The 14,555-nt window shown below is 34.8% G+C and overlaps 2 protein-coding genes across 2 annotated transcripts; both read left to right on the top strand.

Annotated features, from left to right (window-relative positions):
- The first annotated feature begins 2,267 nt into the window (after positions 1-2,267).
- LOC143609197 (B3 domain-containing transcription repressor VAL2-like) lies at positions 2,268-8,614 on the top strand. Its single transcript, XM_077084023.1, has 13 exons — positions 2,268-2,636; positions 3,432-3,513; positions 3,593-3,709; positions 4,119-4,777; positions 4,943-5,045; positions 5,139-5,313; positions 5,390-5,469; positions 6,073-6,147; positions 6,572-6,799; positions 6,877-6,926; positions 6,997-7,110; positions 7,194-7,261; positions 7,892-8,614. Exons 1-13 carry the CDS (start codon positions 2,515-2,517, stop codon positions 8,602-8,604), a joined length of 2,586 nt encoding a protein of 861 aa, XP_076940138.1. The 5' UTR covers positions 2,268-2,514; the 3' UTR covers positions 8,605-8,614.
- Positions 8,615-10,596: 1,982 nt separating this feature from the next.
- Positions 10,597-13,306, top strand: LOC143609188 (uncharacterized). The gene is made up of 3 exons (XM_077084015.1): positions 10,597-11,573; positions 11,663-11,766; positions 12,867-13,306. The coding sequence occupies exons 1-3, from the start codon at positions 10,890-10,892 to the stop codon at positions 13,147-13,149; spliced, it is 1,071 nt and encodes a 356-aa protein (XP_076940130.1). The 5' UTR covers positions 10,597-10,889; the 3' UTR covers positions 13,150-13,306.
- Positions 13,307-14,555: the final 1,249 nt, after the last annotated feature.

Below are 14,555 nucleotides of genomic sequence, written 5' to 3'. Positions count from 1 at the left end.
TCCCATCATATGATATGCTAACACAAATAGATTTTAAAGTGTAGTACAAGATTGGGCGTGTAGACACTTTAAGCAGGCACATCAACTTTACACTATGGTGTATAATAGGGATGAGCTCGGGATGGTATTGGTACTGAAATGTCCAGCTTGGTACCATTATCGGTTAAGTAACGGTATTTCATGAAAAATTCGGGAATACCGGTACCGTACCAAGAGCTCTCATCCTTAGCATATAATACATGTTAATCATGTACATATTGGGTGTAGTTATTCACCGTATACGGTGTACCAGACTACCAGGTGCATTTCATATTCAAGGTCGACCTATGATACGCCACTCGAAGTGTAATATATCTATTTGGTGGTTTTATGCGGTTTTTTTTAAAGTTGTGTTATTCCCTTATGAAATCGCAACACATCAACGTCTACTATGAGCATGCGTGGCTAAATCCACGTGTTCATGGCTATATCTAAGGTTTACTTAAACAAGAACTCACTCAGTAACACTGACTTTTCGCATGTATATCAAATTGATTTTAGGTTAGGATGATGGACGTGGATCTCTTGGCTGGATTATGGAGCTATCCGCACTTTTGAGACTGATGTTCCCATGCAAGACATTATTTATGAAACTTAACTTGTTTTATTATTGTTTTCCTTTCTGAATGGTTATGAATTGTATGACTTTCTCCGTTGCGTTTGTTTTTATGAAGTTTATGTATTGAACTATGTATGTTAATGAATCACCAATTGTATGGACCCCTGGGTTTGGAGTCTTACACATTACGACCTTACCATGAGCTCTATCAATTAAAGATTGATCTAGTTATTCACATTTCACAAGGACTTGAGCTTTTGGGTTTATATTTTAAACAACACGACCCTTATCAACCATCCATTAGTTTTCTTATATCAACTCCGATTCCAAAAACTCCTGGTTAGGGGTGAGCATAGCCGGATAAGACCCACGAGACCCGCCACACCCTAACCAATCAAACCCACTTAGAATATAATAAGGTCGTCCCCCAGTTTATGCGAAAACCAATAAACCGATTCCGAGGTCGGGCGCAATACGACGGAAAAACCCGCGGATACCTGTTTTGTATAAGATCAACGTTAGAATTGGAAAACCTTTTTTCTTTTCTCGAGAATATCACGTTCCTAGCTTATTGGGATCAAAGTCAAAATTGGAAAACATTTTTGGAACTAGTTCCATTACTAACAACGAGTGTAGGACCCAAAATCCCACCTAGAACCCAAACCAAGTATTAACAATAGTATCGGTTTTCAGGTCTTATTTTTACCATTAGTCAAATTGGTTTTGAACAAATAAGACCCGTTCGATCACCCCTACTCCCTATCACTAACCAATTCCAGTCCTTCCAGGTCAAAATCACAATCTTTATTTTCCCAATAAAAATAAAAAAATTATTCCCAATAAATAAATAATAATAATCTATACTCTAATAAAAGACTACAAGTTTTGTCACTTGTCACTCCTACATTAAACCTCACAATTTTTAACAAATTTATAATAATAAAATAATACTTATCATTCTCAAAATTTATGCTTCAAAGTTTGTTAATTTATATTTACTTCCTATTTATTTTTCAAACATTTTATATTTATAATTATTTTTTTTAACTTTAAAATGGTTTTAAAAACTATTGTACAACGACCGTATTAATAATGTTTAACGGGTTTATTGTTTCTTATATACTGATTATTTATTAAATATTATATTTTCAAGAATTGTATTGTACACGGGTCTCAAACTAGTAATAATAATAATAGAAAAGAATGAGGGTTTCTTGATCTCTTCCCCATTGATGGAAAACAAGTAACTCACCCATCCATCTTGACCTTCCTTTCCACCGTGTATATGTATGCATACATATATGTATATGTGGTCTTCATCCTGTCTTCTGTCGTGCATGCATTTTATGCTTCTCTTCCCTAATTCTAATTCTCTTCGCATGCATACACACACGCTTTCCTTCTTTCTCTTTCAACTATTATTAATAATTAATTATTATTATTATTATTCTCCCATCCATCCATCAATATTAACTCCACCTGTATGTAGTATAATAATAATAATAATATAACACACAACACACAATACAACCACCGCCGCTTCAACTTATCCACCGTCACCAAACCTATTTCCGGCCAGATTCCAACTAAGTTTTCATTATTATTATCAATATTATTATTATTCTCTGCATGGCTACATTATAATAACTCCAATTTACTTATTTCCGATCTGGGTTTTTATTATTATTATTATTATTATTATTATTATTATTATTAATTAACTAATTACTACAGTTTAGGGTTCCGACAAAGCTCAAGCTAATCAATTTCCGATTAATTCGATCCGGGTATTCGTTCATATCACTCCTACTGCCAATTAATTTGTGGGTTTTCGTTCTAGGGTTTTGATTTGGGGTTTTTGATGTTTAACAATTACAAGATCTAGTGAATCGAATTTGACGGAATTAGTGGGTCAAATGTCGTCGTCGTCGACGAAGATTTGCATGAACGGATTGTGTGGCACGAAGACGACGCCTCAATGGAAGCGTGGCTGGCCCATGAAAGCCGGTGGTTTTGCTACTCTTTGCTATACTTGCGGGTATTTGTCGTTTTATTCCCGATTTACCCTTTCTGTTTTGAGATATTTACGTGGTTTTGTGGGTAGATCGTGTCTGGGTCAAGGGCATTTTGGGGTTCTTGTTACAAATGTTACAAATGTTTCAAAATCCCTAATTTTTCTCATTTGATTAGTTTTCTTGTAATGATTTTGATTTTGGAGGTGTTTGTGTCAAATTTTGTATTATTATTATTATTATTATTATTATTATTACTGCATGAGTTACAATAATATATAGGAAAGATTACTATATCTGTAAAAAAAGTTTATTATTATTATTATTATTATTATTACTTCATGAATTACAATAATATCTAGGAAAGATTACTATATCTGTAACAAAGTTTAAGAATTTACCTTTTTTTATTAGTTTTCCATAAATGGGAAGAATAATATTATCACGGCAGTGGTGTTTATCAGAGTGTTTTTCTTGCTATTTGTAGAAAGATTTGTGTAGCTTGTGTCCTAAGGGGTGTTTGATGAACATAACCACTTAGTTAAATTTATTTTTAGTTAAAAAAGTGTAAATTTTTGGTAAGTAACTAGGAGAGATTTATGAAAAACCGTTACGATGAAAAGTTATGCGCCTCGATCGAGCTTCGTGCGGAAGTTTTAATGGTGTTTACATGCGAGTTAAACAAAGTGACAAACCCTTTGTAAAAATGAGTTCTTTTTTATTTGTGAGTTTTAGTATGTTTGGTTGCATGGTTTTCTTTATTTCTTGCTCGAGTTATATTTAAGCGACAGTTTTTAAACTTTTTGTTGTGTGGACTTTAGAACTGTCTATGAACATGTGAACTACTGTGAACGATTCCATCTGAATGAACCTGGTTGGAGAGAATGCAAGTTCTGTGAAAAGGTACTTTTGATCAAGTATTCTTGAATTTTTATTGTTCGTTTATTCTACTCGCTAAGTGATATTCTGTTTAATGTTGCAGCCTATTCACTGTGGATGTGTTGTTTCGAAGTATCTTCATGAATGCCTTGATTTGGGAGGAATATCATGTATAAAATGCATACGAGCTAGAGGAACACCAACACTAAAAGCAATACAGGTAATCAATCTAATCTTTGAACAGATTGAATATATCAATTGCTTAAAGTTAAACTTTTTAGAATGGGTATTGTCATGTAAATTTATCATTTTTAGTAGTATTGTTTGCTGTTTTTTTTAATCTTAAATAGTTTGTGATGACTAGTGACAATTTGCCAGTTTCGACTCATTAACTTATAATTAGGTTGGCTGTGTTATGATTATTCGATAATAGGTCAAACAGGATAGTTAATATATAATTAGCTTAAAAAAATTAGCTTAAAAAATTTAAATGGGACGTTGTACTAAAAATAGTCAGATAGTTATTGAAATAAATTTGACCCACTAACTCTTTATTTTTTAGTATTTGAAATTTAGTGTATAAAATTTCTTAAATGATTTTCCTAAAATAACGTGTCTCGTTTACGCAGAGCCATCCTAATGATCTTCCAAATGGATTCATGCCATTTTCCGCCACGTGGCATCCTGTAATTGGTAACCGAATGAACGGTGGTCCCACAGTTGATAAAGGAAAACTCTCACAGCTATCCGAAGCTATAGAGAAACAACAACAGCAGCAGCACCAACCGATTCCTTCAACTTCATCACTCGGTCACCAATTCAAACAAGAAGAAAATCGTATACCTTCATCAGAATTAAACATCGGGATGTTATCAAGTTTATCAAATAAAGAAGTTGGACCACCAATCTTTCCAAACTCATCGTCTTCATTTGATAACGGTAAAACGGATTTAGCGTTTAAATCACTGTATGACACAATGCCTCAACCATCATTAAGTTATTCTCTTGGTAATAATCATCTGGCCACTACAAAGGCTTCTGTAAACCCTAGTTCTAGTGGGCCCATGGAGGCTGAAAGTGTTCCTTCTTTTAAACAAGGGCAAAGGTCTCGTCTTTCGTTTCCAAAACCGGCTAAATCAGGGGTTACTATACGTCCGCAGTCGAATAAAGGGATGATTTCTGATAATAGAGTTCCAAGACCGCCTGGTGAAGGTAGAGGTAGAAATCAGTTACTTCCACGGTATTGGCCCAAGATGACTGATCAAGAACTGCTGCAAATATCTGGAGAGTATCCTTGGTTACATGTCAATTTTTTTATTTTACATACATATATAATAAATCAGAAAATGTTCATTTCGAGTATATAATTGGACTTAAATCAGAAAATGGAAATAGATGTATGTGACATATCACATATGTTAAATATAAAGTTGTTCTTAATGGTGTATTCTAGCTTGAACTCCAACTGCACTATCACTCCATTGTTTGAAAAGATTTTGAGTGCAAGTGATGCTGGCCGAATCGGTCGGTTGGTTCTTCCTAAAGCATGTGCTGAGGTAGGTTTTATTTTCATTTTATTATTTTTTTAATTTTGTATTTTTTTACTTTTATTTCTTGTCCTAACTTCATAATGTTTAAATATTTTACAGGCATATTTTCCGTCTATTAATCAATCAGAAGGTTTACCAATAAGAATTCAGGATATAAAGGGGAAAGAGTGGACATTTCAGTTCCGATTTTGGCCTAATAATAACAGCCGTATGTATGTTTTAGAAGGCGTAACTCCTTGCATACAGAATATGCAACTGCAAGCTGGGGACACAGGTATCCTTTAATCATATCTTTTCTAATTAACTTATTATAAATGTGTATACTTCTTATTTATTTTAAATATCTGCAGTTATATTTAGTCGACTAGATCCAGGAGAAAAGCTTGTTATAGGTTGTCGAAAGGCAACAGTATCTGCTGATACAACACTGGTGATCTTTTTGCAGCATAATTCTTTGTTTACGATATATTAGTCCCTTTTCTTTATGTTTCTCTGTGTGTTCCAAATTAACCGTCAGTTTGCTAATGAAAGACCAAAAATTACTGTTTTTTTTTTCTTTCATGCCCTTATAATAATCTTTCTACTACATATACTTGTTAGAGGTGACGTATTGGTCAGTTCTCTAGTAGAAGATAAAAATGACTTTTTTTTTCCTTTCATGCCCTTTATAATAATCCTTCTTGTGCCTATGGGTCAATTTAGGTCATATTTTTATCACAAATGTGTAAAAGTAAATGAATTTAGCTAAAATGGCATCGAGTCAAAAGTCAACAATGTATATACAAAATGCATAAAACCTTTTAATCCAATTTATTTGATTATACCTGTGAATTAGTCTTCATAATCATTTTTAGTACGTTAACTATATGTTGAGCTATAAAAAAGGTTTTACCATTCTGACCCGTTACAACCCATTTCAACCCGCCACCTAACCTGTTCGACCTGCCTGTTTGCCTCCTCTAATGCTATGTGTTTTTAACAGTCACTCACATATATCATATTAATGACTAGAAATATATGGACAAATATGCAGGAAGGTGAGACGCCTGCTGCTAATGGTGTTGCTGGTGCTAGTACTGGTGCGAGTGCGAATGGAAATCTGTCTACAGTATGTGCACTCATCTGTTCTTCCCCATTTTTATTTACAATATTCTACATTTCTGATTTTTTCGTGATACGATCCTATTATATTAATAAGTTTTTTTTATCTAAAATCTAGTGATAATATATTAAATAAAAGGATCCAATTAATAAGTTTATTATTATTATTATTATTTAAGTTTATCTTTTATTTAGTTTTCTTATTATAGTCAAATTATGTTTCCTTACTGTTTATCTTTTTCAATTTTTATGTAGTTGTTTTCCCATATATTTTAGTCTCGTTTAAGAAAAAAGAATAAGAAAGAATTATTATTTTGGGTCTATTTTCTTTTATTCTCTTGTGTTCTTGGGAGATTGACGGTTGTCTCGAATAAACCGTAACATTTTGGCACAATTCATTTGTTGCTAATCAAGTTACACCTTGGTAGCAGAAAAACGTGGAGCATGAAGCCATGGCTAACGGGGATAAAAAACCATCAATTCAAGAAAAAAAGAGAGCTCGTAACATAGGATTAAAAAACAAAAGATTGCTTATGCATAATGAAGATGCAATGGAGCTCAAAGTGACATGGGAAGAAGCACACGAGTTGCTCCGTCCGCCTCCTACCTGTAAACCGACTATTTCCATGATTGAAGATTGCGAGTTTGAAGAATATGATGTAAGCATGATGCCACCTTTTAAAATAGTTGAATTATTTCTTTCATTCATTTTTTTGTATTTTTATTTTTAATTCAGGAGCCTCCAGTTTTTGGCAAGAAGACCGTATTCACAGCGAATGCATCAGGGTAATTATTTTCTTCTAAGATTATTGTATTCGTTTTTTTTTTTAAATTATTATTGTTCTTTGTGGTGTAGGTCACAAGAACAATGGGGTCAGTGTGATGACTGCTACAAATGGCGGAAGTTACCTTCTGATGTTCTTCTTCCTCCAAAATGGACATGTGCTGATAATGTTTGGGACCCAGACAGGTAATGATATAGAGCAAATATACTATTATATTGAGATGAATAAGATAGATTGTAATAATATTTGTATGTATGACTTTGACCAGGTCTTCGTGTTCTGCTCCTGATGAGATGAACGCAAAAGGATTGGAACGGGCTTTTAAAATTGGAAAGGGTACGAATCCAATATATCTATATAGTTTACGACTTTACGTCATCTTTTTTTTTTTTTAAATCCCGAATTCAAGTTTAGGCACAAGAGTGAAACCGACCCGGGTCCGTTTGTATTGATCTGTTTAGACATGGGTCATGGTGGGTTGGAGAATTTTCTTGTTGAAAATCTCAATTTTTTTATAAATGATTTGGAATGTCAAATATGACTACAAAGTTATATATTATTTTGATAATATTTTTTTTTTGCTTTAATAAAATAAAAAAATGATTTATGAGGCTTCATCATTTTAAAACTCACTTCTTTTTAGCTATATTTTATAAAGTTGACTCGTTTGGCCGGAGGCATTTTCTTGTCGAAAATCCCAATTTTTTAATAAATGATCAGTGTCAAATATGATTACGAAACTTATATTATTTTAACGATAATCTTTTCTTTTTCTTGTATAAAGTAATAAAATGATTTAGGAAAAATTAATCCATGATAAATTTACTTCTTTTTTTAGGTGTTATTTTATATAAAAACTGACTCGTTAAAGATCAAACATAACTTAACTCTGGCCATTCATTAGTAAACGGGTCAAAGTTACCTTTCATATTTTTATGTCAATTTCCGGATTTGCATAAATTCCAGATTTCAAGGCCCGAAAGCTTGAAGGAAAAATGGTTGAAGAACAAGAGCCGTCCGGGCTCGATGCATTAGCCACGGCTGCAGTGTTGGGAGAAACCATAGGCGAATTGGGTGAGTCATCAGCAGCGGGGGCCACCACCCGACACCCCCGTCACAGGCCCGGTTGCAGCTGCATTGTTTGCATCCAACCCCCGAGCGGTAAAGGCAAACACAAACCCAACTGCTTCTGCAACGTTTGTCTCACCGTCCGACGCCGCTTCAAGACATTAATGCTCAGAAAGAAGAAACGGTTATCCGATCAGGAAGCGGTGATGGCCCAGAAAACAGTTTCTGCACTTAACACCATGGCCGCAGCTGGAGTCGGAACAAGCGGCGGAGCGGGAGTCGAGATGGAGGTAGGTGAGAGCAGTGGTAAAGCGGGTCAACAGTTGGATTTGAATTGTGATCCAGTTAAGGAAGAAGACGTAACCATGGTTGATGGCGCTAATGCTAATAATATTAATACTTCCAGAATCCCATTAGAATGGAAGACTGTGCTTGCAGGACTTGTACCTTGCTCGCTTCCTAACGGTACAAGTGGTACAAGTGACCCGCCCGTTGTGGGCCCGCCTTCTCCTTCACGTGCCCCACCTGTCCAGCCCGTTACAGACGGGATGCTACCTCCTGCTGATGATCCAAAGGAGGAGACGGTGGACAAGGCTGCTGAAGATAGTTGATCTTAAACGGGCCGGGCCAGTTACATAACCAAGAGTGGAGTGCAGTAGTTTTGAGTTTGTGGTATATTAAATAAGAGAGAAGAGTACTGGTTTTGAGTAATGAAGAACATTTTATTATGTGATTGGAGCGAATGGATGATGATGATGAGATTAAAATTCGGAACGAAACCCGGGAGAATGAGTTTGTTGTTGTGACTGTTTCCTGTGTTGGTTGTTTTACCATCTCAGGTTCAAAGATGTTTTATAATATTAATGTTGTATCGTATTTTGATGTTCGTGTTGGGTAGTTCTTTTGATTTTGTAAAATTGTTAGAAGTATAGAATTTATATGTCCCAAGTATTTGGTATTTCTAGTTGATTAGGTTTGAAATCGAGTTTCGGATTATGGGAATTGTAATGTGTAAATTTTCCCCAACTAAGGTCGTGATCTTCTGTGAATCGCATGGTTAATGAGTAACTAGGTACCGATAAGAATCGAAATAAGTCTTATGTTTCTATGACTACCTCCATGCTGAGTTTGGAGACCATCTGTGGCCGAATTGGCATCACGTGGGGAGGCAGCGATAGCCAGGGGTGTCATCGGTTTGGGGTTGTCGCACGTGGCTAAGAACGGCTGCATATAGTTTATTTTTTTTCTCACATAAAAAAAATTGAATATTGAAACAATTGGATGTATGTGGGAAGGATGGGGACGGTAGCGTTGATGGTAAAATGAGTTTGTAAGAAATTAATGAAAAGCTGTTATGACATGCTGACTAGGCCTGTAAATGCCGGTAGTCTTAACAAATTGATAAGGTTGTGATGAGAGGCGGAAAGAGTTGTATGTATATATTATAATGATGGAAACCTTTTGCCAAATAATTTAAATTGCATTTTGAAATTTATTTTCATAATTTATGGGCTTATTAATGGCCCACGTGTTTAACATTGGAGAATGTCTCATCAAAGATTCTAAGGATCAACTACAATTCACACTAGAGGTATAAAAAAAACCGGTTCGGAACCAATTAATCGGAAACCAAACCGAATCGGTTTGTTTCTCAAGCCGGTTTTGTACACCTTTAATTCACACAATCAAATATATATTTAGTGACTATTCTAGATTAATAACATAAATATATAGTTTGATAAAATTCTAATTGGAAAAAAAAATAACCATAAATTGATTGTTACCCATATTGACGGATACCGGTACATAAATAAAGTGGTTTTACATGCGACTTATTTAGTACCGAAAACTTAACTGATTCATTCGATACGATAAAATCGATGCGTGATTAACATATAAATATAATAAATTGACCAGGAAAAGAAAAAAAAAATGAAGAGTGCACGAGACAGCCGTCTTGTTAAGGTTAATCTATTCGTGTGCTAACTGTAGCTAGTGTTTGGTTGTGTTCGTCGTTGAAATTAAAATAGTTTTTAATAAATAAAATTAATATTAAATGTATTTCGATACTTCCCATAAGGCCTAACAAATCCAGTTGTCATAAGTTTATTATTATTTAATAACTTGTTTGGCCATTATATTATTCTTTATGTTTCAACTTTTTTTTATTTGTCTTTCATAATCGATCAAAAGTTTAAAACAAGCTGTTTTATGGTGTTATAGGTTTATACAAAGTTAAACACGTTAATGTGACTTTAGGCTTAGCAGTTCCATATCATATTACGCGTTAGTGCCACAATTAAAAGCGCTTTTAAACTGCAGGTTCAACCCGCTTAACCAGTTTATTAACATGTCTAACTTATCGTGTCAAATAAAATTAATAGGCCAACATAGCACATTTATTAATTGATGTAGCAACTCGTATCAATAATCATGTTAAACATCTCATACCATTCGTGTTAACAAACAACTTATATTTAATCGTGTTTAACATTGCCTGTTTTGACATTCTTGTTATCGAATTGGATACATTTAATGTTAAACATATCGAATTATGTAACCTACTTATTAAAACGACAAACATATACAGTCGAACATGACCCAGTTAACACAACCACGACCCGTTTTGTAAGCCGCTTCGGAATTTACATTCTTGACTTCTAGTATTTATTGGAAGTCTGCCGAATGACTCATTCTTATTATCATCATTTCTCTCTCTCACAAGTCACAAACATCTGTAACCCCAATGTATATATCTTTTATATGACCGGCCAAAATCTTGGCTTTTACCAATCAATGAATCTTCATTACATATACGAAAACATTATCCCCACATACATTTCTAACTAATTAATATCTTTCTTCTTTCTCTCCTTAGAACCAAAAGATCAATACAATGGCTGATCGAGCAACCGATAGAGCAACGTTAGCCAAAGCTAGAAGAGAGCTTGAAGAGCTTTATCTCGGGGTCCCAGATGATTCTGTAAACTTAACATTCCAAGATTTCGCACAGGTTTCACAGAATCTTCCAGTACCCCCACCACCTGGAAAAAAGAAGCCGGCCCCACTTAAGGGGTCAGCCAAAAGAATGGATTCCATATCAGAATCCATTCCTAAACGTGACCATATGTCCAAGATTCCCAGTCTGGATTTCAGTAGAGGCTTAGAAGCCACCTCCGCCACTCCACCTCATTACAACCACCACCACCACGTCGTGGAGGATTCACCGCTGGTTGGTTTGCCTCCAGGGAGAAATTACAACCATGGTGATGGTCATGATTATTATGGTCGGCATGACCATGCGGTGAAGAGTCCTAAGCATGGACATCATCATCATGATCATGGCATGAAGAGTCCTATGCATGGGCATCATGATCATGCCATGAAGAGTCCTATGCATGGGCATCATGGGCATGTGGTGGACAATAGCATAGCATATGATGATATGAGTGTGATGAGTGGCATGAGTATCACATCTATGTACCAAGAGAAATCAGGACGACGTCGTCCTGGTATCCCTCACTCGAATATTTGCACCGTGTGTAGTGTCTATATCTATGTGTTTCGTAATCGTTGTCTTGTAAGTCATCCTGGTCCCAAACTCCCAATGTTTGTTCTTTTTTATTTAGTATATATGGATTTAGATGTAATTGTGCATCTATGTACTAGGTTTGTGGAAGAGTGTATTGCAGACAATGTTTGAACGTGGGCATGGGAGAGATGTCCGAAGGAAGAAAGTGTATTGATTGTCTCGGAAGAAAATTCAGCCAACGGTACGCAACACTCATATGTTATACGAGTTGAATGCCTGAATTACACGTTCATAGTTTACTTTAAAACCACAGAACTGTTTAAATGGTTATCGGTTTAGTTTTACAGTTGATTTTTATTATTTTAATTCGGTTGGTCATCAATTTTCAAAAACATTGACCATATCATATGATTTTAGGTTACACAACTTATATTTTTTACTTGTGCCTTTAGTTCGTTTAAGTTGTAATATACACATAATTGAGTTTTGGTTAATAATACAGCACATGGAGTTGGACTTTTAAGTTTTAACTATTGAAACTATATTGCTTTGTAAATTTTAGTTGTATTTTTAGACACGATAAACTCAAACTATGAAACCAAACCAATAGTAACGGTTTGGTTTGCTTTGGTACAGTTGTAATTTTTAACAGTTTGATTTTGGTTTACAATGATAAAAAAACTGTTACTAGTGATTTGACTTATGCTTTAACCTAAACTTGTTAAAAACCGGACCGTGAAACCCCTGTGTTGAATAACTGATTTTAATGGATTAGTTCCATGATACCATGACTGATGGATCAACATTTTTATTTAACTTATTATACTTTTTAAAAAAAATTGATATACTACGTCTGATTACTATATAAAATTTCAAATTTTTCTATATAAGTTGTTATAACAATAACATGTTTAATTACTTTGGGCCTTTGGGGCATTATTCATAACTGGGCCTGTCAAAAAACAGTCCAAAACGAGTAAACGACTGATTCCATAGGGCATAGGACATGTAAAAATAAACTGCCTGATCGGTTTATGATTGGTTTCGGTTCGGGTTGAAACCGGTTTCTTACCATGTTACGATCATTTTCGGTTTAGGTTTTGATTATTTTCGGTTCGGGTTTTGCCTGGTTTCGGTTCGGTTAACCAGTTTGGAATCGGTTGTGATGGGGAAAATTGTAAACCGATTCCAAACCGATGGTTTCAATCGATTCAAGCTGGTTTCTACATAATCGGTTTTAAAGTGGTTTGGTTTTCGGTTCTGTTCGGTTAACCGGTTTATTTGTCCACCTCTACTCCATATGTATTAACATAAATTATAATGCATATATCTAATATACAGGTACATACATAGGGCAGGAGATGTTGGATGCTGGTCAACATGTTTTGGTGGATACCCAAATGGAGTCAAGCTACAAGAACTTAAATGGGCCGAAGAAGGGCCCAGAAGATCCGGTGAAAACAAGTATAACCGTAGTGTTATGATGTCTCATTCAAGAAGCCCATTAGGGGCCCCAAGAACCCCAAATGGGTCACATATTGTTGCTAGCGGCCCACCATCTTATGTGACTACCCCTGAGTATTCCCCTTATGTTACACCCTCTCGTCATCATCTTCCTTTCTAAAATATATTTATAAAAGTTATAAATTTGGACTATTTTTTTGTTTTTGTTTTTAGATAAGAAGCAAAGTTTGGCCAAATATGTTGGGAAATTATATTCCATTTATATCTTTATATGTTTTTATGTATTTTTTTTATCATAATATTGTTATGGATGCTTTGAATTATTTCTTCATTCGACTATATTAGCTCGTATTTTTTTTCGACGTCTAAGAAATCAGTTATAGTTTTCGCATCACAGTTTTAATCACATGAACACCAAACTAAGACCAGCTTGTTCATTGTGTTAGTTCACACGTGAAATGATATCGTAATTTGTTGATTTATTTTAGTATATGTTAACTTTTCACAAGTGTGGATTATATTATGTTTATGAAACAAAGATGATGCTCCTAGTAATATTTAAGTTGACACTATGGATGAAATAAATATAGACTAATAAAGTCGTAACATAAGCTTATGAATCTGAAGGTATGCACCACAATGAGTTAGTAAAGTAGATATATTTCAAAATGTTGTACTCTTCACCTTTGAACTAAGATAAATCACATGTGAACTTATATTGCTTCACATGTGAACTAAAGAATACATTTTATTGAAGCAAATGCGGGGACGGTGGGGGTGGAGGAGGTAGTGGGGAGCCTAGCAGCAACGGTTGTGGCATCAGTTTCAATTGTATCGTGGCGGGGCCAGTGACAATGCTAATGGTTGGATTTTTGATGACGGTACTTGAGGTGGGTGGGTGGTTATTGATACGTCCTTCCGGAATCGAATCATAATATATTAATTAAGTTTATCTATTATTAGTTTTTTTATTTACCCTAATTAAGTTTCCATATTGTTTTATCTTTTTCCTATTTTTATGTCTTTGTTTTTCTATAAATTGTAATCTTCTTTTGAGAAAAGAATAAGAAAAATAATCAGAAAATAGTATCTACTTCGGTTTCTATCAGTTATGGTGGTCACTGCGGGGAAGTGACGGGGTTAGCAACAACGGTAGGGTGGTGGTGGTGGCCGGGAGGCGATGGTGAGGGGTGAAAGAGTAATTCCAGTTCCTTAGATAAAATGTCTTCAATACTTGAATAAATATTGAATACCTTACTTGAAGGAACTAGAGGAATTCAATCTATTTTTCTCCATCACCAACTAAACACGTTATCCTTTTGAATATATACTCTACTTTTGTGTTTATTCCTATATGTAATAATTAGATAATAACTAACTTTATTTATAAATGTAAAACGAGGAAATAAATTGGCCCCACAAAATTTCAGGCCTTATACGGTCGCCCACCCGACACACCCTTCAAACCGACCCTAATTCTAATTCCAACGAATTCTATAAAACTAGCCAATAGGAACAGAATTCAAATTCTTGTTCCATTATATTTCAAGAAGCCAAACACCTATT

Source organism: Bidens hawaiensis, unplaced genomic scaffold, assembly GCF_021521415.1.
Source record: "Bidens hawaiensis isolate Kalapana, Puna unplaced genomic scaffold, B.hawaiensis_p1.1 tig00419509_1, whole genome shotgun sequence".
Lineage (NCBI taxonomy): Eukaryota > Viridiplantae > Streptophyta > Magnoliopsida > Asterales > Asteraceae > Bidens > Bidens hawaiensis.
Note: the sequence above shows the minus strand (reverse complement) of the source record. Positions and strands in the feature narration are given on the sequence as shown.